This window comes from Carassius auratus, unplaced genomic scaffold (assembly GCF_003368295.1).
Source record: "Carassius auratus strain Wakin unplaced genomic scaffold, ASM336829v1 scaf_tig00000254, whole genome shotgun sequence".
Classification (NCBI taxonomy): domain Eukaryota; kingdom Metazoa; phylum Chordata; class Actinopteri; order Cypriniformes; family Cyprinidae; genus Carassius; species Carassius auratus.
The window spans coordinates 134749-158863 of NW_020523286.1; the positions used below are offsets into that span (position 1 = coordinate 134749).

The 24115-nt window shown below is 37.2% G+C and overlaps 2 protein-coding genes across 6 annotated transcripts; both read left to right on the forward strand.

Moving 5' to 3' along the window:
* Positions 1-681: 681 nt before the first annotated feature.
* LOC113068828 (ubiquitin carboxyl-terminal hydrolase 21) lies at positions 682-7058 on the forward strand. Of its 2 annotated transcripts, XM_026241682.1 has the most exons (13): positions 682-818; positions 1310-1493; positions 3394-3447; positions 3526-3643; positions 3783-3897; positions 4065-4187; positions 4278-4342; positions 5300-5403; positions 5486-5572; positions 5655-5733; positions 5828-5935; positions 6026-6140; positions 6331-7058. In XM_026241682.1, the coding sequence occupies exons 2-13, from the start codon at positions 1338-1340 to the stop codon at positions 6419-6421; spliced, it is 1215 nt and encodes a 404-aa protein (XP_026097467.1). In that variant the 5' UTR covers positions 682-818; positions 1310-1337; the 3' UTR covers positions 6422-7058. The 2 variants fall into 2 exon arrangements, with proteins under 2 accessions (XP_026097467.1, XP_026097466.1); XM_026241681.1 differs by having other exon boundaries at positions 4065-4342.
* A 620-nt stretch (positions 7059-7678) lies between these two features.
* ccdc30 (coiled-coil domain containing 30) lies at positions 7679-22515 on the forward strand. Of its 4 annotated transcripts, XM_026241695.1 has the most exons (30): positions 7679-7747; positions 7872-7963; positions 8252-8400; positions 9532-9711; positions 9882-10002; positions 11061-11251; positions 11557-11625; positions 11786-11860; positions 12353-12506; positions 12983-13054; positions 13216-13331; positions 13445-13519; positions 13643-13707; positions 13801-13993; positions 14076-14165; positions 14252-14377; positions 14536-14673; positions 14803-14981; positions 15128-15350; positions 15833-15955; positions 16118-16288; positions 16409-16618; positions 16696-16853; positions 17730-17895; positions 17986-18107; positions 18355-18496; positions 18575-18711; positions 18794-18911; positions 19016-19080; positions 19768-22515. In XM_026241695.1, the coding sequence occupies exons 3-30, from the start codon at positions 8386-8388 to the stop codon at positions 19979-19981; spliced, it is 3708 nt and encodes a 1235-aa protein (XP_026097480.1). In that variant the 5' UTR covers positions 7679-7747; positions 7872-7963; positions 8252-8385; the 3' UTR covers positions 19982-22515. The 4 variants fall into 4 exon arrangements, with proteins under 4 accessions (XP_026097480.1, XP_026097482.1, XP_026097483.1 ...); XM_026241697.1 differs by lacking the exon at positions 11786-11860; XM_026241696.1 differs by lacking the exon at positions 7872-7963 and having other exon boundaries at positions 7681-7747; positions 19768-19981.
* The last annotated feature ends 1600 nt before the right edge of the window (positions 22516-24115 follow it).

Sequence of the window (24115 nt, forward strand, 5' to 3'; positions counted from 1 at the left end):
TTCATTTCTCTCGGTTCATATCAAATTAATTTTGATAAATAAGTCGCACCTGATTATAAGTCGCAGGACCAGCCAAACTTTGAAAAAAAGTGCAACTTATAGACCGGAAAATACGGTATTAGATTAATGCTAGTTTTCACTTTTTACACGTTTTTATTTATACTATTTCTCAGTCATGTTGTCTGCCAATTATCATATGAACCCTTTGTTTTCTTTGCAAGAAAATATGATCAACAAAAATACAATATTGGACTGAATTAAGAAGCGAAAGTATATTTTATGGATACACAAGCCTGCAAAACCACTGCTAGAGAAAACACACACAACGTTTTACTCAAAATAAAATACAGCAATTTTGACTTCCACAACTTCCTAGTGTGACAACTAACTAACCCCATTTTCGCCTACTAAAACATAGTTAAGACTATTTCTCTCCATTAACATTTATAACATACACTGCGATAGATACTAGCAGACATTCAGTATTTATTGATAACGTTCTGCAGTTGTAGTTTACTATAGTGACTGTGTACTATAGTGTAGCATGCAGACAATGTCTCCTCAGTGTCAAAGCTGTTCTTAAGCAAAGGCGAAGACATGGCTAATTATAGAAGGTCCTAAAGAGAGAGAGGAAAGATTAGCCATGATTAAAGCTTGTTCAGAAACACAGCGACAGGACAGACAGGTGAACAGCAGGTGTAACGAGAGCACAGTAACGCTTATACACATTCAATTTGAGATTGATGTTTGGATAGAATGACTGACTCTCATTGACCATCAGTCGGAAAATAAGTGGAGCAGATACTGTGTTTTGAAGGGTGAGTAAACAAATGTTTATGCGATCATGTTATGTAATTAATGCAATATTATTGAAAATATAGGCTACCTTTTAAAAAAAACTTTAATATACCTTTTTTTTGTTTTGCTGTTTTTCTTTTATAATTAACCAATGCTTGCTCTCTCTCTCTCTCTCTCTCTCTATCTCGCTGCAATTTTAATGTTTTTAAACTAACTTCTATGGCCAAGTGAATTATCACTTCTCTCTTTATTCACTTTGCATGGGAAATAGTCGGTCAAAATCAATTAAAACAGATAATGTAGCAGCCTGCATGGTCTTTGATTAATTGAATTGACTTTTTTCAAGTTTACAGATGACATACTGTGAAAGATTGTGACCATAATAAATATTCATGCTACAGTGCATGACTTAATCACAAACTAAAGTTTTTAGCAATAGAACTATCCATATAGTTTGCTTAATGAATAAGATATGCAAAGAACTTTTCATTATTCATGATTTCATTCACAGGATCACTGGCAGGGCTGCAGACGTGATAATGCCAAGAGCTGAATCCACTGCAATGGACAACTCGTGTCAGGCCCTGTGCCGAAACTTAGTCACTCAAAATGGCCTTCAGCCAGAAAACGTGGACATTTCACAGTCTGTACTATACACATCCATCATGGGACTCCTGCTGGTGACAGACAACGAGGTGAAGCAGTGTTATGCCATTGACACATTCTGTCTGAAACCTGCCATATTAGTGTGTTTGACACATTGTATATATTATATATCTGCCCCTTCTGTTAACTCTTATTTGCTTTAAACAACAGGCTAAGCTTAACTGCAAACCATATTAAAAATTACTATTAAAAAAAGCATAATACATGTGTTTTGGCACTTGTAGGTGCTCACCTCGAGTTAAGTATACAGTCTTGTTCAAAATAATAGCAGTACAATGTGACTAACCAGAATAATCAAGGTTTTTAGTATATTTTTTATTGCTACGTGGCAAACAAGTTACCAGTAGGTTCAGTAGATTGTCAGAAAACAAACAAGACCCAGCATTCATGATATGCACGCTCTTAAGGCTGTGCAATTGGGCAATTAGTTGAAAGGGGTGTGTTCAAAAAAATAGCAGTGTCTACCTTTGACTGTACAAACTCAAAACTATTTTGTACAAACATTTTTTTTTCTGGGATTGAGCAATCCTGTGAATCACTAAACTAATATTTAGTTGTATGACCACAGTTTTTTAAAACTGCTTGACATCTGTGTGGCATGGAGTCAACCAACTTGTGGCACCTCTCAGCTGTTATTCCACTCCATGATTCTTTAACAACATTCCACAATTCATTCGTTTACTAGTGTGTTTTGGGTCATTGTCTTGTTGAAACAACCATTTCAAGGGCATGTCCTCTTCAGCATAGGGCAACATGACCTCTTCAAGTATTTTAGCATATACAAACTGATCCATGATCCCTGGTATGCGATAAATAGGCCCAACACCATAGTAGGAGAAACATGCCCATATCATGATGCTTGCACCTCCATGCTTCACTGTCTTCACTGTGTACTGTGGCTTGAATTCAGAGTTTGGGGGTCGTCTCACAAACTGCCTGTGGCCCTTGGACCCAAAAAGAACAATTTTACTCTCATCAGTCCACAAAATGTTCCTCCATTTCTCTTTAGGCCAGTTGATGTGTTCTTTGGCAAATTGTAACCTCTTCTGCACATGCCTTTTTTTTAACAGAGGGACTTTGCGGGGGATTCTTGAAAATAGATTAGCTTCACACAGACGTCTTCTAACTGTCACAGTACTTACAGGTAACTCCAGACTGTCTTTGATCATCCTGGAGGTGATCATTGGCTGAGCCTTTGCCATTCTGGTTATTCTTCTATCCATTTTGATGGTTGTCTTCCGTTTTCTTCCACGTCTCTCTGGTTTTGGTCTCCATTTTAAGGCATTGGAGATCATTTTAGCTGAACAGCCTATCATTTTTTGCACCTCTTTATAGGTTTTCCCCTCTCTAATCAACTTTTTAATCAAAGTACGCTGTTCTTCTGAACAATGTCTTGAACGACCCATTTTCCTCAGCTTTCAAATGCATGTTCAACAAGTGTTGGCTTCATCCTTAAATAGGGGCCACCTGATTCACACCTGTTTCTTCACAAAATTGATGACCTCAGTGATTGAATGCCACACTGCTATTTTTTTGAACACACCCCTTTCAACTAATTCAACTAATTGCCCAATTGCACAGCCTTAAGAGCGTGCATATCATGAATGCTGGGTCTCATTTGTTTTCTGAGAATCTACTGAACCTACTGGTAACTTGTTTGCCACGTAGCAATAAAAAAATATACGAAAAACCTTGATTATTCTGGTTAGTCACATTGTACTGCTATTATTTTGAACAAGACTGTATATCTGGACTTAACCTCAGTGTCATCTATGATAGTGTCTTCCCTCTGTGATAATTGGATCATAGACCTATAAATGTACACTCAGTCACTGCAGGGGGGACAGTTAATGGCAAACCTGTTGCCGCTTGTGATGTAATTGAGGAAGTCACACTGACAGTCATTTGCTGTCATTTTTCTTCATATAGAAAGAGCTGCAACTGGGAAATGGACAAGTTGGACTACGTAACGTTGGAAATACTGTACGTTCTAATTCAAAGACAGGTTTTAATGCTTATGTTTGCAAGAAAAAAATCTCAGATGCTCTCTTTTGTTTGTAGTGTTTCCTCAATGCGATCGTGCAGTGTCTCTCTCACACTCGTAGTCTTCGGGACTACTGTCTGATGAGAACTTACCTTCAGGACAAACACTCCAACCAGGAACCTGTGCTTATGAATGGTAAGCACACTTCGGCTGTTATTTAATAAGGGGTGACGTGGTACAGTAAATCAAAATCTGAGTGGTTTGGGGGTGCATGGTTATACATTCCTTTTCTAATCTACGTTTTTAAATATATTTGTTGATGACTTTATTGTAGAATTCACTAAAGTTTTGGCTGGCTTGTGGGAATGTGATGGTGGGGAAACCACAGTGAATCCTGGGAAGTTTTATCACGTCTTTAAAGATTCAGTGCCTTACTTCAGTGGCTATTGGTAGGTTCAATACAAATTATTACCGATATCTATCCAGATTTCTCTGATTAACACAATATTTAAAATATGTGCTAGGGTACAGGTGTTTAGAGATATCCTTCTCAGTTTTTATGCAAATAATATTTGGCAGACAAATAATCTATCCATTTAATTTCTCACTCACACAGTCAGGAGGATGCTCAAGAGTTTTTGCGGTTCCTCCTGGACAGGCTTCATACAGAAATTAACCGTCGTCCATCCAAACGTCCTCCAGTTATGGAAATTAAGGAACCAACATACACAAGATTCAGGTACTCCACAAAGAGACAGATCTTGAAAAGAGCAAACTTACAGTATCTGGAGTCATTAAGAGGCTTTGAATCACTCATTGTCTCCTGCAGGATTTCAGAGGAGGCCTTTGCAATGTGGCAAAAGCATCTTGACAGGGATGACAGTAAAATTGTTGGTAAGCAGTAGCGATGTTAAAATAATGATGTGATAATAATCCGTTATACCAATAAATGTAATCAATAATTTTGCATGGGTATATACACTGAACAAAATTATAAACGCAAAACTTATTTTTTCCCCCATTTTTCATAAGCTGCTACAAAACCTGCGATTTCTGTGGCATTGTGTTGTGATAAAACTGCACATTTTAGAGTTGCCTTGTATAAGTGCTCACTAACACAGATTTAGACAGATTTGTGAGCAGTATTTGAGAGAAATGTTGTGTACTGGAAAAAGTCTTAGATGTTTGAGTTCAGCTCATGAAAAATTGGGGCAAAAAAAAAATGTTGCATTTATAATTTTGTTCAGTGTAAATCCCGTAGCAGATCTAGACATGTGGAGCTGGGGGAGGTGGAATGCACTACAGGACCAGCTTACAGTAAACTCTGAATCAGACTATTTAAATGTTGAGCAAACAGTCTTATTGGCTGCAGAATCATCAGCGACCAATCAGCTCTTGTCATGTAGTATATTATAGGAATTCTAGATTGCATGTAAAAGACGTATCAGTTTGTGGAATCTAGAGTTTCATGACACAACTGGTTTGTTTGCATAACACCTTATTCATGCTTATGCTTGTGCTATTTTTTGTATTTTTTTGTATGCAGAACCGTTTGACCATTAAATTTTTAAAACATTTGTGGATTTTATAGATTTTTTTATTTGTATTTTATATGTGAGTATGTGTATTAATGATTAAAAACGGTAAAATACCAAAGTAAAATAAGTTAAAGTACCGTTAATTTAAATATAAACTTGCAATCATCATAATAATGTATATCTTTATTATTCAAGTCTATTTAGTAAATACGATAAAAAATACTTTTTTTCTTCCTCTTCTTTTTTACATTTCTTTTTAACTTCTGTCCATTTTAAATCCTGGTGCTCAAAGGTTTTTCCCCCTCTGTCACAGATTTGTTCTCCGGTCAGCTGCGCAGTTCTTTGCACTGTTCAGTCTGCTCTCATTACTCCAACACCTTTGACGTGTTTTGTGACCTGTCACTCCCCATCCCAAAGGTAACACTCCCCAGGCCCTGTCCTCATCTTTTCTGGGATTGTGCAGATGATGTGTCATCATCTTTATTTGTGTGTATTGCAGAAGAGTGATTATGGACGCACCGTCACACTGAGAGAGTGTCTAGACCTCTTTTCACAAGAGGAAAAACTTGATCAAGAAAACTCCCCAGTGAGTGAAAAGCATGGCCAGTTTTTGCTTGCATTTAAAATGGGAGTTTCTACTGATACCCATGGATGTGTATGTTTCTTAGATGTGTGAGCGGTGTAACCGTCGCACTGAGAGCACAAAGAGACTGTCCATCCAAAGGTTCCCTAGAATCCTCGTAATACGTATCCTTTTCTGTGGTGTGGAGCAGTAAGTGTAAGGTCTTGTGACCAAGTACATGCTTTACAAAAGGTGCATTGACTTAACTTCCCATCTCAGACTTAAATCGATTCGCCATGTCAAGGTACTCAATCTCAAAGAGCACAGTGCCCGTGTCTTTCCCTCTGAATGGGCTGGATTTAGGGCCATTTGGACCTGTTGACTGTGGTGAGATCTTAATATCTGAATAAGTATAATGCACATCATAAATTTTGGGTCTTGTTATAAACTGAAATATTACCGAATGTTCGCTTTCAGGTCCAGTGCTGTATGATCTTTATGCAGTGTGCAATCATTCAGGCACAGTAAATATGGGTCACTACACGGCTGCTTGTCGAGAGGAGGAGGGCTGGTGCTACTATAATGACTCATGGTAGGTGCAGACCTGTTTTCAATATAAAATAATGGTATTAAAGGGCCAGTTTTCTCACAATATACAAGAATAGTAATTTGCTCCTATTAAAGATAATATAGATAAATTATTTTTGTTTGTTTGACGATGTTAGAATATTTTTATAGTAATAGAAAATGTGAAAAAAATGTATGCTATGTTTCTTTTACAGTGTTGGTGAAATAACAGAGGACAAGCTTCAGTCCAATCAGGCATATGTTCTCTTCTATGAGCGCAAAAGCTGCAATATCACCAGGAAATGAGGGCAGAGAGCGTGCTGTTGTGAGAGACTTCTGTAATTATCTGGCAAATTTCAGATACCACTGAAAAAATGTTGCATTGTGATGTTGGGAGAAAGTGAATGAGCTTGAAAAATACTGGTCAATTTACATGATTAAGTTTCATTGTAAATCCATGATAATGAGGTATTTTTATGAGGTAATGAGGTGTTTTATTCACTCAGGAAACCACATTCTTTTAGAAAAACATGCCTGTTGTATATAAAAAAACATCTAGATATGTAATGACTTGTTTGCACTGAAATGTTTTATTTTTTTCAGCATTTTCTTATTCTCAAATCAAAATCTGTACTTTGTAATTTTAATGTAATTTTAATTAAGAGTGGAAAAACAGGGATGAACTAAACATGGAAATTCATGCAGCTGGTGGATGATATAAAATCTTTGTCTTTTCTGTACATTATGTCTGGCTTTACACATGTTATAGAATCTTTTATCTGTTATCTTTTATAGAATGACATGCAAAATTCTGTGCCATAAATGAATGCTCAATTCCTCCACTAAACCTGTTTGATCGAGTGTTAGATTTAACATTCACCCAGTGTATAAATGTATAAAAATGGTTTTAGTTTAGACATAGAGGGAATGATTGAAAGCATGCCACCCACTATTAATTTACTTTAATAAATTTATATTTTATATATGTGACTCCAGTTCACTTATTTTAATTCACCCTGATACTGCATTAAATAAATAAAGGTTATTGCAGACCTGATAGATAGATAGAAAGATAGATAGATAGAAAGATAGATAGATAGATAGATAGATAGATAGATAGATAGATAGATAGATAGATAGATAGATAGATAGATAGATAGATAGATAGATAGATAGATAGATAGATAGATAGATAGATAGATGATTTACAATATTAAACGAACAGTTAAGTCATTCAGTACTGTCTCTACACTTTATTTTTCGGTTGCTTATTGATTTATAGAGCAAATACCGCCATCTGCTGGCCTTACGTGAAACCTCAACTTCTCACATTAACTTCTCAGCGTATTCTTCTCTCCCTGTTTGTTCGTAATGGTTTGACCTTTCTCTCCGTTTGTTCGTAATGGTTTGAACCTTCCCTCCCTGTTTGTTCTTGATGGTTTGACCCTTCTCTCCCTGTTTGCTCGTAATGGTTTGACCCTTCTCTCTCTGTTTGGTCGTAATGGTTTGACCCTTCTCTCCCTGTTTGTTCTTGATGGTTTGACCCTCCTCTCCCTGTTTGTTCGTAATGGTTTAACCCGTTGCCTAGGCGCTCGGTACACGCTACTGCGATCAGCTGCAACAAAACACTTGGTAGGCCTCAGGAGATACTAAACTCTACTGTTGCATCAATATTTGTAAACAGACAGACATCATTAACTGTTTCAAGTCGATTTTGAAGGATAACGACAAACGTAATTTGTTTTATTTTTAACAGGCGTCTGGAGGATATGAAAAGAAGCTCGTGCATAATACCTGCGAACTAACGTTAGCCCGCTAGCCAAAGTTAGCGGACTGGACTGTGCTAGGGTTAGGAAACTTTTTATATTGCAGTAAAAAAGCCTGTTGAGGCCTAAGCAACACCATTATTGTCAAATACACCCGTGACTGCAGATACATTATTAAAATGTAACGTTAAGAGAAACATTTCATAACGGATGATAATGGATTTTTGGATTATGCAGAATATCACGTGTAACGTTAGTCTTTGTTTTGTTAGTTGCAGTGTTGTTAGTATTTGAAGGTTGTTGCTTGTGTGCAACTAAAATGCATGCAGACTTCATGCAGAGTTATGTTTATTGCTTTTCTTTTGTACAGTAAAGTGATGAATAGTCCAGAGACTGACGTGAGCGGAGGCAAATGCTGGAAACCACAATCTAAACTTTGTTCGCATAAAAACGCTTGGCTAATTTGCATGTGATGCACGGACTCCAGTGGAGCTATACTCGGCCATGGAAAAAAGAGAGGTATGCTGTCGTCATTTTTATATTTATAAATATGACATCCGTATGAAATGAAAGTTAATGAAGATCATGCAATATGCCTGTATTGGTAGTTTTTTTGAAAGAAAAAGCGAATAGATTTTGTAGTTAACTACACGGGGTCGTTTGTTTTTCATTTCAACAGGTGTAATAATATGTACTTTATGAATACATCTAATGAAATAACCTTATGACAGTAATTCTCAATCTTTGGTAACCCCACGGTCTTCTTGTATCTTTGTTTAAATTATATTACAGAAAGTGTCAACCTATTTGAGTCCAAGGCCCCCATGTGTCAAGGACAATATTCTATGGCCACCCATGTAGTCGAAGATATTTCTGGCACTTCTGCTGTAATAGCAATGTAATAAGCTGCTTGTTTTTTAATTACACTGTCAAAATAAGAGCTATATTCAAATGATATTAAAAAAAAAATTATTTTTCTATAATTTATATTTTTCTAGTGTGTATGAAATAAGGTTTTTACATTTTATTTCCAAACGGCCATTTCTCAGCACGATACTAAAAATATTTAGCCCTTATTTCTAAAAATAGATATTCATTCAAAAAATGTCCATGACTTTATGATTTTAATCATTTTCAAATCTTTTCCTAGTCTAGAAATCTCGCATTTAAAATTCCCTCATAAATCTGCATTTATTAAGAATCCTGGTTCTTAAGAAGAATTATAGTTATTGAGGAAAATAATAGAAATTATAAAAACAATGTCAGTTTTCATCTTGATTTATCTTTTTTTTTAGCTTATTATTACTATTTTAAATTATCTTAAGCATCTTGAGGCCTCCTTGGAAGCTCGCTGATGTTTGCATCTGTCAAGAACCACTGATCTACATGCAAAATACACATTTTAATTCAAATGGAATTAATTGTCATTCTAAAACATTTTGCAGCACCTTTAGAAGTTTAAAGGCCTCCCAGTGGATCCCGACCCCCCTTTTAAGAAATACTTCTTAATGAGACAGTATAGTGAGATATAAGGCACCTTTTGAGACGTACTTAACACTGAGCAATTAGATGCGCTGTAGACAGGGTGACAGAGTGTTGAAGATGGTGTCGGGTAACCCAGGCCTCATCATTGTTTTGTTTCCTTCTAAGGAGAAGGAGCTGGACGAGCTCACCCTCCGCTTGCAGAGGGACGGTGTGTCCCCTGAGGCTCCAGCAGAGGAGCGTGAGCTGCACCTGTGGCGTTTGCTCCAGCGCAGCGAGGGCAGCCTGACCGCGGCCACTGAAGACCTGCAGACTTTACGCACACAGCAGGCCAGCGAGATGAGAGAGGTGAGCCGGCAGATGGCAGGCCAGGCGTCCTCCCACCCTAAAGAATAGCTAATGATGGTCTCCCTCATCAGCACTGTAACATGACCACGCTGTTTCCTGACTAAAACACACCGCTTCTGTAGCTAATGCTTTTTCTGTGCTGTGTGGTGGTTTGATGGGTTTTTTTCAAGGTGAAAAATTACGTGGAGCATATTCGAAACATGTTGGAGGAGCGGGAATCTCTTACAGCGGAGTACGAACGTGAGAGCGAACAGCTCCGTGCTGAGCTCGCTCTAATGAAACACCAGCAGGGTGAGTTTGACCTCGTGTTAGTTTTAACATAAATAAAATAGACTGTGGTCTAAGTTTGGTCAGTGAGTAGTTTGGTTGCATGTTGCTCATACTATTTGTGTACTAAATATAAGCATGCAGACAGTATTCTGCAGTGTACACAGTATGTAAATGCTCTGTATGCAGAAAACTCAGATCAGCTACTACATTCGTCAAATGTACAGTATATTATAGAGCGTGATGTGTAGAATACTGTATCCCATAATGCAATGTGCTTGGCTGGACCTGGAAGTAATATCAGCCACAATTTTCTTCTCTCATTCGATCTGACATCCAAGTATTACAATGTTTTTACAAGTATTATTTTAATATTATCTACATAATGTTGTCAGTATTTATCTTGTTTATATATTAAGTTATTACAATTTAGAATTTGCTTTTATTTGTATATGTATATGTATCTTTTTAAATAGATTTTTATTTTAGTTTTAGTTTTTTTAGTACTTCATCTTCAACATGGCCTGGTCACACCAAAAACAATAACTATAAAATAACTATAACAATAACTACAACATATATGTGAATACACCAACAGACATTAATGTTCTGATTATTTTACACACTGCAGTTGCTTTAAATGCCTAAGCTCTGAATTTATTTGTCATTCATCAGCTGAAAAAAAAATGTTCCTTTGTCTCAGTATCATTATAGTTATGGTATGCACTTTCTTGTTTTTGTGATAGTCATCAGCTTTGGTTTGAACAGGCCTTTAAACTTAATTTATTCCAGTTATTAGCAGTATTTCTCATTTTCAAATTTTTTCCAATTATCTTTTTTCTAAATGTAATTGCATTTTTTATTATTATTATTATTATTATTATTTACTTAGAATTAGATAAAAATAAAAATACAATTTAATTTCTGAGTTGATAAAAAATAGTTTTGGTATATAGTGCATACAGTACTGTATGCAATATGTAGTACACTAGTATTCCGTTGAGAGCATAGCCCTAGCATTCTGCACAATGTCCAATGTCAAAGTCCAGTAAGTGGTCTTTAGTCATGATTGCATGTGTCAGACTCCCAGTGTAAGGAGGTGGTGGAGATGCTGGAGCAGGAGGGTCTGGCAGAGATCAGTCAGAGCAGTGCCAGTGAGCAGGTGGCCTATCTGCTGGTGGAGAGAGTCACTCTGCTGGAGAGACTGGAGGCCGCGGAAAGAAAACTGGACACCCAGACCCTCACTGGCAACCTCAGAGAGGTGCATCTGCAGGTACTATGAGAAATACAACTTTATATCAGTTTTCATAAAAGTGTAGGTCAACAGGTAGACCGTTATAATATCTACATTTTATTTAGGATACAAAAAATGCTAGCTGTGAAATCAACCAAATGTGCATATAGCAACACCAGCATACTTATAAAATGTGTAAAACTTGAATGAAATGGCAAATGCAAAAAAAATAAATAATAATATTACATTAGAAACATATGTGTTAAAATGTGGAGTCTTCTCTTAATAGTAATGGCTCATTAGTTTTGTGGTCATTTTAATATCTCCTCTCTTATGGAAATAAGGAAGAGCTGGATCATATGCGTCACACATTGGATGATGAACTCAGACAGCAAAAGGAAAACATGAAGAAGGTGAGAAGACCTCAGTGTCACTTGAGCAGGAAGCAACTTCAAAAGCAGCGTGTTGGAATCATATCCCATTTATCTGTATTCAAGTGTTTCATTCTCCATCTCTTGATGTGTTCTTCACCATCATTTCTCCTGATTCTTTGTTCCTCCCTTAAATGGACAGGAATCAACCGTTCAAAGTCCTTGGAGGAAGTTCTTTGGTGTACGCAAGGCTACACTAAGAGCACAGAACCTTCCTGTAGGTTTCCATACATATCATAAAAAAGGCATGACAGAAATGTAAATTGAGAGAGGTGGAACCTTCCATATTGTCCTAGACAGGATGATCCACTTAAGCAGATTAGGGAAGCTCCATGTTCACCTCATGTAATAATGCATGCCTTGGTTGAACACAAAGCAGAGAATAACAATATCTTCTCACATGCTGAGCTTAGCATGATCACATTAACTCCTCTTATTTTCACTCTGGACCCTAACAGCACTATGGGCCCTTTTCATTCAGGGTGGTTACTAACCAGAGGCTGCTTGTCCACTTGATACAGTTGTTTCTGATGGTTATGAGGGAGCAGGTGCATATTAAACTCTGTTCACACTGGAACATGTTCCACATTCAGCTTCACCTGTGTTCTGTGGCGTATGCATGTTAAAGCTCATGGATGCTGACATCCTCATTGCTCGTCCAGCTAGTGAAACCAGGTTTATGTCTCACTGAAAGCTCTGTCCCCTGTAGGGCCACAGTGAAGAGCTCAATAGAGAACGCACAGAGCGCCAGAGGCTGGAGAGGGATCTGGAAGAGGCATCGAGTCGTCTTGCTATGGCACATAAAGAGATTCGCCACCTGACGGATGAACTAGATCTCGCTCGTAAGGTCCAAAACTTGTGTGGTAAGTAAATCACTAATTGTTAGTGACGCTGTGCCAGTAAAATTGTCACATTATCCATCAGAAATCATTTTAATATGCTTATTTGGTGCTCAAAAACCCCTCTTATTATTATCAATGATGAAGGAAGTGCTTTTGTGGAAACTACATCTTTTAAATGTCAGGTTTCTTTGATGAATAGAAAGTTCAGAAGCATTTATTTGAGATGGAAATATTTTGTAACATTACACACATCTTTACTCTCACTTTTGCTCATTGTAATGTTTCCTTGCTCAATAAAAGAGAACTCATTTCTATCAGCGTGTGCTTAGAATAAACATACAATATGGTTCTCTGGTGTGGACGCTAATATCGTTATTTTTATAGTTATCTTTATAGTTATCGTTCACTCAGGTCAACTTTAGAAGATTAAAAAATATAGTACTAGAATTTTGTTTGCTGTTTTGCCTTGTAAACTCAAAACAACATTTTCATTTCAGTACCTGACCTGCAGAAAACTGGGGAGGAAGTGGAGCAGTTGAAACAGGAAGTGGACAAGCTTAAACAGTGTGGTGTGTCTTATACTGCAGCAAGATGTCACTTTAAAAGTCACTTTAAAATATTTGCTCCCAGTTTATGACAAAAAAAATGACAGTGCTGTACATAAAGAGAGAACAAACCATAAAAAACGTTTCAAATGATGTGAACTGGTTGTAATCCCAATGTTTGACAGATATGGTGGAGCTACAGAAGGCCAAGGAACGCAATGAAAGACTTGATAGTGAGATTCTTGTGCTGAGGGATAGAGTTCGTTCCCTGGACACAGAGAGAAGGACTCTTCTTAAACAGGCAAGAAATGTTCATTTTAGTGGCACTACATGTAAGTTACTCTTATTTCTATGTAGACTTAATTGCAAACACAGAACAGATATAATTTGCCATGTTGGGTTGGGTTGCCACAGGTTGAACAATCGAAGCTGAACTTGGATCAAGGGATCAGTGTAACTTTAGAACACAATAAAACACACTCTGCACAGGTAGATATTCATACTATTACAGTCTTCTCTTAAAAGCACTAGTTTGCATGTATGACATGACACAGGTAATTTAATATTTGAATAGTTTGAGACTGAGAGCCTTACGAATGCTTTTTTTGTCAGGGTGTAGGTAATCATGTCAATCTTGATCCATCTCTGGATGTAGAGGATGAGATACTTCACAAAAGGTGAAGCTTTGCCTTCTATTAGAGGTACTCAAGTTCTACATGTCATTGCTTCCACTCTTTAAAGATGCTGATATGGCAGTTTTATGATGGCAGGTGTCGGAGAGAGTCTGAAGATAAGGACAGCCGTCTGCGAGAGCTGGAGAGGAGGTTGCAGAAGCAGCAGCGTGAGCATGAGGAGCTGGTGGAGAGGAATGAGGAGCTGGAGGCGCTGCTGGGGGAGGCGCAGAATGCAGCCAAAGAGGAACGGGAGCGACATGAGTGTGAGATAGAGGGGTTACAGAGAAAGGTGCGTTTTTTTATTAATCCGCATTGGGCTCAATTTGATAAGTAAACACCTGAATGTGGAGACTGACTGATTTTGGTTCTAGATTAAAAGTATCGAGGAAGAACTAAGTAAGAGAAATAGTAAGAAACTCGAGAAGAAAGAAGAAGATCAGGTTCGTGGGACTGACTCTGAGGTAAAGGTCAAGACGCATCGAAAAAGTCCCTCTAATTGTGTGGTAGAGTAGGATAAATGATATTTTCGTTATCTTTTAATCTAAAGCTAAGCGAGAGCATTCAAGAAAGACTTCAGTTCCTCGAGGGACGCCTTGCTGAAGAAAAAGGTTGGAGGAAACAGCTGGAGGTGGATCTGTCTGTAGCCAAGGCTGCTCTCAAAACGGAAAAAGAGGTAATGTCATTGCCACACATGACTCATCGTAAAATACACCGTTTAAAGTCCCGGAAAGAGGTTCATTATTCATATAGCACTATACAGAACATTTGTTCTGAAGAGTTATAATAAAGTGATCTGGAACCATAAATGCCACGTGGTGATCTTGTGGACAGGTCATGCAAAGAGACCATGAGGAGCTTAAGAAATTACGTGTGGAGGTCCACAGACTAGAGGTGGAATGTCGACAAGGAAAGACACTAAACAAGAACCTCACACAGATTAAAGGAGAAAAGGGAATTTTGGAGGAAAAGGTAATGAAAACGAAGGTCACTGAATGATAGGGTTATATTGCAAAGAATGCATTCCATTTGTTGTTGGAATGCTCGGATATCATCCCATAGCTTTTAAATACTCACTGAGGCTGTGTTTGTGCTCTGCAGGTGGCCCAGCTGGAGCGTGCTCAGACACGACTCCAGGACAACCTGACCCTTCAGACAGAGAACAGCCGGGCCGAAGAGGACCTGAGAGACAGCAGGGGACAGGTGGCAGAGCTTAACTCTATGGTGGACAAGCTGAGAACAGAATTGACTCGACTGGAGAAGGAGCACAACACTATAAGGTACAGATACATCACTATTTTTCTCCTTTTTCGTCCCTGTATAGCATTCTCTCTTGTCCAATATAGCTGACATCATCCCATCTTCACTAAAAGCTCCAGATCTCTGTAGAAATCATGTTGTAAGATGTTTTATGGCTCTGTGTTAGAGATGAGCTGATGGAGAAACGCAGGCATGTGATGCAGCTACAGAAGGAGCTCAGCGAGAAAGCCCACGAGAGGCTTCAGACTGAGGGTGAGAGGGAGAGACTCGGTCTGGAGCTCCTGCATGTCAAACAGCAGCTCCAGTATGCTAGAGAGCAGATGCCCAGAGCATCACAGGTGCACACGACCAACCACAAGCCTACTGTGGAGGATGATGGGCATTGTCAGGTAAGGTGTTTCTTCAACAATGAACGATTGGCCCTGTGGATTTTTAGGGGGTTTGTATGAACTAGGCTGGTGATCATTTTTATCTAATACATGTTCTAAAATTATATTATTATTATTATTATTTTTCATTATTTAATTTTAAATGTTTTTTTTGTCCATTGTTATTTCATGTACCAACTTAACGTTTACATTTTTTTTTTCAGCTTGAATAAATAATAGTACCCTATTAAAGAGATTTATATTCCTGTTTTTACATTTACAATTATTTGTTTTATTTATTTAGCTTAAGTATAAATCTAATCAAATTAGTTTTGTTGAGGTATGTTTACATTTATTACAAAATAATAGCTGTAAGAACACAGTAACAAATTTCACTTTTCATTAATTTTTCACCAGTGTAAAAAGAATTGAATTGACTTTTAAACGGTAGTATCACCCAGAATCATATGTGAACTGTTTGGCGTTATGTGCTGCTCCTCTAGCTGGCCTGTGTGAAGTCAGAGATGAGTAAGCTTCACTCCACCCTGGAGGAAGAGAGACAGCTGGCCGGTCAACACCAGCTGGCCCTGCAGGCCCAGATCAGTGAAGCTCAGGCCCGGGCTAAGGTCAGTCCTGCTCTCCAGTCACTCATACACCCACACAAACATTCACATTCATTTTTACTTTTATTCAAGAACAAAACATTCTTAGAACCTGCATAACTTAATTATAGCACTATTGGTTTTTTAATGCCAGGCTTAACGTGACCATAATGTGGTTGTCCACAGGCTCAAGACTCACTCCTACAACAGAAGGGAGACGAGAACAAACAGCTGAGACAGGACCTGCAGAGAACCCAGCATCTTTTCACTTCTGCAGAGCGAGAGCTACGCTACGAGAGAGAGAAAAATCTAGACCTTAAGAGACACAATGTACTGCTAGAACAGGAGAAGATCAAGGTAAAAAAAAACATGCAATGAAATTATGCCAGGTGCCATAAAGTATTTGGACACTAAAGTTACACTTAAGATGCATGAACAATTTAATGCTCAGAAATCGTATGTTTCTGCTCCTGATAGCTGTGTGCAGAGCTGAAGCAGGCCCAGGCCAAAGTAGCCCAGCTGGAGGGGAGCGCAGCAGGACATGTGGCAGAGCTGGAGAGACTCCAGCAGAGGGTCCGGGATCTGGAGCTGGAGGTGGCCAGAAGCACTCAGAACCGGCAGACTAGCAGCAGCTTGATGGAGGAGCTCAATTCAGAGAGAGCGCGTGTGATCGCTGCTGACAAGAAGGTGTGTGATTAAAGCAGATTGAAAATCTTCAGTAGTATAGCAGTTATGAAGAAGTTGTTAATTGAACATCTTTCCAGGTTGTAGAACTGCAGCAGCAACTGAAGAACACGCTGCACCAGCTGCGTCTGGAGGAGGCCCGAGCGGGGGAGACCAGCAAACTGGAGAGAGACACCAGAGACATGTCTGATAACCTGTCTGCCCTCCGAGCCCTACTGCAAGAGGAGCAACTACAGAGGTCAGACAGCTCACTGCGTCACAAGTACTGTTCATTTGGACAGGTGTTTTAAATGTCTTGTGTCAGATGTTCTTTTTTGTAATCATATTAAGTTAGGTTGTAGTTGAGTCTGGAAAAAGTCTAGGCATTTTAGTCAAAGAAAAAATTATCATATTATAGTCATACTGCATAGTGGTTAGACTAATACACACAAAACGTAATTGTTGTATTATTAGAAATATATCATCAGTTTTATTTCAGGTAATTTGACCTCATTTAGTTTAAAGTTTTGTTAAATTGTTATATAAATGAACGCTCTCTAAATGATCAAAACTGGTAAAAGTCAAAAGTTTCACTAAAACAGTAAATGAAATACAGAGATTTTGGATATAAAGTTTTTTTTTTTTTTTTTACTACAATTTAGTTTTGTCTTTTTTTGTGAAATATATTGCTACATGTTGATGTAGTTATAGTTTAATTGCCAGTGTTGCCTTGTCTTTGTCTCATCTTATCTTAATCATGGTAAAAAGTGGTCACACGTTATTTTAAAGTCCAATTCTTGCTTTTATCAAAAAATTAACTATGACTTTTGCCTCAATAAACTCCTAATTTGCTGTTTATTAACAGTTAGTAAGGTAGTTGTTTAGTTTAGGTGTTGGGTGGATTAGAGATGTAGAATATGGTAATGCAGAATATGTGCTTTAGAAGTACTAATACGAAGCCAATAGTGAGAATTGAAGCAACTAGTTAATAGTGAGAATTGGCCCCTACACCCCTACAAGTGTTACCAAAAAGGTTGTCAACAAATATTTTTCATCGTAGAAACAACAAACAAAATTTACATGAGTCAGAAGCCAATGTACTTTTAGTGGATTTTAAGATGACTTTCTGTGACAGGAAATTACTTGAGCAGAAAGATGAGAAACTCCAGCAGCAGATGCGCTCATTGCGGGTGAAGGAGGCGACTCTGACACGCAACAACTCAGAGTTGTCTCATCGCACACAAGAGCTAGAGACGCGGCTGCAGGTGCTGGAGAGTGAACTTAACTCTGCTAGAGAAGAGGTTTGTGGGGTGAAACTGAATCTGAATTCTGCTGAAATGATGTGTCTGTCAGTGGAGCTCCTGACCATGAACTACCAATGTGTCCTGCAGCAGAGGAGCAGTCAGAGGAGCTGCCACAGGCTGGAAGAACAGCTGCTGTCTTCCCAGCATGAGTCTGAGAGACTGCAGGAGGAACTGAAACTGGTTGTTCAGCAGCTTGACACTAACATCCGGTATCATTCTTCAATGGGTGGACATTATAGTGTATGACACCTAGGGCCGGATTTACTTAAGCCAAAAGACGGTTTGCGCTGGCTGGCGCATGCTGTTAGTAAATCTGGCCCCTAGTGATTTAAAATCTGTTGAGATTTTAAACGTTTTGTAGTGTATTCCAACCTTCACTCTTACTACACATAGACTTAAAGTACAGATGTTAAATGCAGTGTGTTCATTTGAAATGGTGAAACTCATGTTCTGCAGAAGATACAACGAGAAACAGTCTCAGCACAAAACCAAGTTGCGCAGAGCTAAACAGATCTTCATGAAGACAGTCACCCAACATGAGCACAGGATCCAGCAGCTAGAGAACGATCTGGCTCTTGCTTCAAGTCTTTCAGAGAAAGTGAGTCTTTTCATACCTGACCTTTAACACTACATGAGTAACTTGCACTTCATCTTGAGTGTTTTACACTATGAGCAGGAGAAGGACTGGATTAGGACTGTGACAGAAGAAAACGACCAGCTCCTCCTGGAGAGACGAGAACTTCTCCAGCGAATAAGTGAAGCTGAGGAGATGGGAAATAACGGACTGAGAACTGCCACTACTATCCAGCAGAGGTAAAGATCTTATGTCCTCTTCTGCAACTATCCGGAAAGCACAGAAACATGCTAAATGTCTCTTCGTCCTGTACACTCTCAGAGTTAAATTCCTGGAGATGGAGAATAAACAGTTGCAAGAAAAAACTCTAACACTGGCCAATCAGATAGGAATTTTAGATCGCGCACTGAGAAACCTTCAGTCGCTGTGTACTGTTGAGGTATGTTTATTTAGCAGTTATTTGTTTTTATTAGTATTTCAATAAACATTTTAAATTATTTGGATTGTACCGATGCCACAGTTTTGTGAGTGTTTCTGTTATAGGAGGTCAAGAAAATGTTTCCTTCTGGAGCTCATCCCGATAGCCAGCTGCGGACATCAACTCCAAGGTATAATTCAGAAATATTTTAATATAAAATTATTTTATTAATATATTTTTTTCTGCCTCTTAACTTATTCAATATTTATATTCCAAAATCTAATCCAATCAAAAATAGATAATACACAAAAATGTGGGGTTATATAATGCATAGCAATTACACTATTACATTACTTAAGTATTCTCTATGCAAAGTTTGGGGTCTTTCAACAACTTTTTTTAAATGAATTCTTTTATTCAGCATGGATGCATTAAAGTGACAGTGACAGTAAATATATTTACTTTAATTTGATATTGTTACAAAGGTTTTCCATTTCAAACATGCTTTTTAAAACATCTATTCATCAAAGATCCTTGAAAATGTCACATTTTCCACAAAAATATTTTAAACAGCACAACTCTTTTTGACACTGATAATAAAAGGAAGAAATTAATATATTAGAATGATTTCTGAAGAATCATGTGACACTGAAGACTAAAGTAATGGCTGCTGCAATTGCAGGACTATATACTGGATATAAAATATATATTAAAAAAGAAAATGGTCATTTTAATACTTAAACAGAATTATTACAGTTTTACTCTATTTTACTACTCGTCTGCCATTTTGGATTTGTTTTTCTGATGAGACTGCAGTACATTCATTTTTCAGTCTCTGTAAACAAATAGTGACATCTAACATTGCATCTTGCTGTAGTCCCCAGCCTGGGCTCAGTGACTCATGGGGAATTTTGGATGCCATTCGCAAAGTCAAAGTGGGTGAGTCTGGAGTGAAGAGCCTGGAGATCTCCTCGTCTGTGCCCGTTTCACAGTCCACTGAGATAGGCTACCTGAACGTGACCTCACCTGTGGCTCCTAACAGCAGGTTAGAGCAGGAAGAGAGTCTCAGTGCCACCAGCGATGAGGCCTGAGCGAGTTGGGATGACTGTGAAATGCCATTACAAGGTTTGCCAATCCGAAAAGTCACTGGATCAGTCAAGGCTTAAAAATAAGTGAACTGTTAATGGGTTAAATGCAGACAAATTGGCACTGTGACAGTCTATCATGTTTGGTCTTCAGTTCATTTCTTTACACTTTAATTGATTTTAAAGCGAATGTGAAGAGCTGGGTTTTTGCCCGGGCTCATATCACCTGGGTTGAATTGCATTGCCTTTGTGGCTGGTCAGTCTAGAAGACCTGAACTTTTATATCATTCAAAAACATTACACTTCATTGGATGCTATGCTCAGTAGCCTTGTCACATCTATAAGATGCCATATGGATTTTTATACATTTACACCGTAATGGTACGACTGTGGTGGAGAAGCACTTAAAGCACTATTAATTTGATGTTCAGATGGTACAATCTGCAGGTGTTTACAACTGAAATGCACTATTGCCTTTCGAGAAACGGTATTTGAAATCAAGTGTTTGTAGGTTTTCGTGAGATTTGGTGTACTGTAAATGTACATGTCAGAACTCTTGCATGTATCAGTAAACCTTTTCTCATTTTCTGTGCTGATTTAGGGTGGAAAAAACCTGGTTAAATATTACATGGAGCTCAGATTACTACACTCTTTGTAGATTAAAGCATTTACACTACTGTTCAAAGATTTGGGGTTAGTAAGTTGTTTTTAAAGAAATTAATACTTTTATTTAACAAGGAAACATTAAATTGATCAAAAGAACATCTGAGAGATGATGTACTGTGCTTTATGCATTAGTCTGCGTCTAGGTGCAGTGTAAATTGGTCTTTATAAGGCTAAGGTTATGCCGATAGACGATAGTATCGTGCATCGACGATAGTCAAAGATATCGCCTGTGGCTGATGCCTTTTACAATATAAAGATGATTATAATTATTATCTAATTAATATTAGTACATATTTGTTCTGTTATATATGATCCGGGGTTTTTTTTGTGTGTGTGCATTTTTTAGCATTTTTACAGTATTGCACGTTATAACTAATCACGATTCTGTTGATTGTATGAATGCAATGTCCAATCAGAGGCATTCAGATTAGTCATCGCTGAAACACCTGAGTTTTGTTGCTGAGTGAGCATGAGCGTGTGTTGACTGAATTCTGCTCACTCACTAATATTCGCTCATCATAATAGATGTACATGCGATTTAAGTATGAGAGATTTATTCATCATACAGCATAGACGGCTTCACTGATCATAACAGGAGTCGGTGATGAGGTTTTTTGATCCTGGAAAATGTAAACGTTATTAGTAGCTTATAACGTCAACACTGGAAAAAAAAAAAAAAAATTAACAATACCGGCCTTACTGCAGTGTTGGAAATTGATCACCTAAAAAGAGTGGGAACCGTTTTTTTTTTTGTTTGTTTTTTTTGTCTTTTAGGAGTTTGTTCACTCTCCGGATATGAAACTAAGTAATTAAAAAATTTAATAAATTAGCATGATGATATTGTGTATTTACAATCTCATAAACTGACAATAGGACGATATAACTATGAAGCATATCGCTCAACGCTATAGGACACATTAAAGAATTATTAAACGTATCTCACCAACCTTTTGAATAGTAGTGTACATTTGTATGACACAGATTACTGTAAAGACAAATGCTATAAAAGCTTGCTGTATATCATATTTTCGTTGGAAAGTTGATCATAATCTGTGTCGTTGCTCAGAGTTATTTCTAGAGATTATTTAGTGACTGTATTTCACACCTACACTATATATTTTTTTTCCATTGAGAGGGCAGAAACCATAAGGATGAAATGTCAAAATATTTATTAAGACCTTAGTATATGCTTTAAGGACTAATGTGAGCAATGCGTTGTGTTTAATAATTTATCATGGAAAATGTTGGTCTGCTGGTTTCAAGTTCCACTGAAAAAAAAAAAGAAAAAGATTTGGCTACTGACAAGAAAACAGACTTGGTAGCATTATCAGCCTTGTGGTATTGTTGTTTACTTATGGAATGGGGTGACATGGGAGTTTTATAGATTTGTATAATATTTTGCACTCCCTTTGTGTTTTGTACATAGTCCTCAGAGACTGAATGACCTGTGATTTGGGAGCAAAGTCATCTGTTAGAGGAGAATAGTTGTATCACTTTAAACCAAGTGCAGAGCTGAATGACATCAGCTCCTCATGCTCCGCCTACTGTTTCAAGAGAGCTGGATCTGAAGCTCCGCCCATTTGCTCTGCAGTGAGCAGCCTCTGTTTTGAACTGTGGCAAAAGGATCAAGATCCTGTAGTTGTGCCTGTACATTATGAGTGCATTTTACATTGTGTCCTGCTGCTATACGATATTAGGATGCATCATTCACAAAATATTAACATAAGGCTCATGTCATTTAAACTGCGAAAGACATCAGTGTACACAAAGCATGTATTTTCTTAATAAACTTATTTTTATGATGACTGTTTGATTGCTTCAGTCAATCTGAGCTAGAATTATACATTTTTTCAATAAATAAAATGCTAAATCGATTTTGGGTAACACTTTTCAATAAACTTCCCTTAGCAAACTTTAACATTAATAAAGGGCACTGCATTTGTGTCAGTGTGTATTAATCTGTTATTGTTAGCTAATAAAAATACAACTGTTTATTGTTAGTTAACGTTAGCTCAGGTCAATCTGATTTGTATGATCAGATACAGCTTTTGATTTTAATAATGGTTTAGTAAATGTTGAAATTAAAAAGCAGTTAACACAAAGATTCCCATCAAAGTAAGGTCTTAGATCTAAAAACAAAATGATTTAAGATTCAACTTCCTGGGAAATTAATCTGCCAATTTTGAAAGTAACTTGGCAGAATTGTATCGCCATTAACTTCAATGCATCTTTAAAAAAATAAAAAAAGGCTCAGGTATAACAGTCTGAATTTAGTAAACAAGATAGAAATACAAAGTGTTCTTGACATTTGAGATTTTCTTAATTCACCTATCAGTCTGGTCTGTGCATATTAACCAAAATCATTATATGGAACCACAATGCAAGATGAAGGAAAACGTGAATTATTTCAAAACATACATAGCAATGTCTTACGTAATACATGTTAACAGTTAATTAATAACGAGTGTTCCATGCAGAAAAAAGGCTTAAGAAAACCAAATACTGATAACACTGACATGAAGGGAGAAAGAGAAAGAAAACAGTCTTTCAGTGATGATAAAATTAAGGCATACACATAAAAATGACAAGGATACCTATAAAAACAATGATCAGTACTTACAGAAAAACAAATATCAATAAGTTGAAATGTACTAAACAGATACAAAAATGAACAAAATATCTAAACCTTGCAATTAGCACTATTAATGATGAATACACTATATATTTTATAGTAAATGTACACATCTTACTGATTTAAAGTGGATTTGAGGAATGAACAAGCCAAGATTATACTGTAATGTAACAATCTATTCCCGGCAATGAGCTGAGGTTTTGTAGAAAGCACCGAGAAGTAGATCCTCATCAAATTGCTGTGATCTGAATTTTGTGAAATTCAGTTTTGAACCAGTAAACCATTACTGCATAACAAATCACCTAAACTGTATATATAATTACAATTATATATATTCTGGGGAAATTTGGGAGCAAAAGCTTGGTCCTTTGCAAACATATAGACGAAAAAAAAAGTTTCCTAAATATGAATAAAATAAAAATAAAATAAAGAAATAAGCTTAACAAATGACTGGTATAAATGACCACAAAAATAAATGTATGTTGTAGAGCTGCAATGTTGTGGCCTGTTGGCTAGAACGATTCAATAGACCACATGTGCTTTAACTCAGTAAGAACATTTTATACTGCTGCCAACTACTGTTAAAAATGTTTTATCAGCTTGTATGCTGGTTTGCTGTCAGAGCAAATACATATATATATATATACTGTATTAAAAAAAAAAAAAAAACTGTTAAACATACCAGATTTACAGAATTATAAATTTTGGACAAACGTAATAGAAAAGCACCAGTGGAAATGAACAAAACTACATTCAAAATGAGCATTTTTCACTTGGTTTTCATAAAACATGATTACTGATATTTTGGTATACAAGATTCTAATTTGACAAATAAAAACATT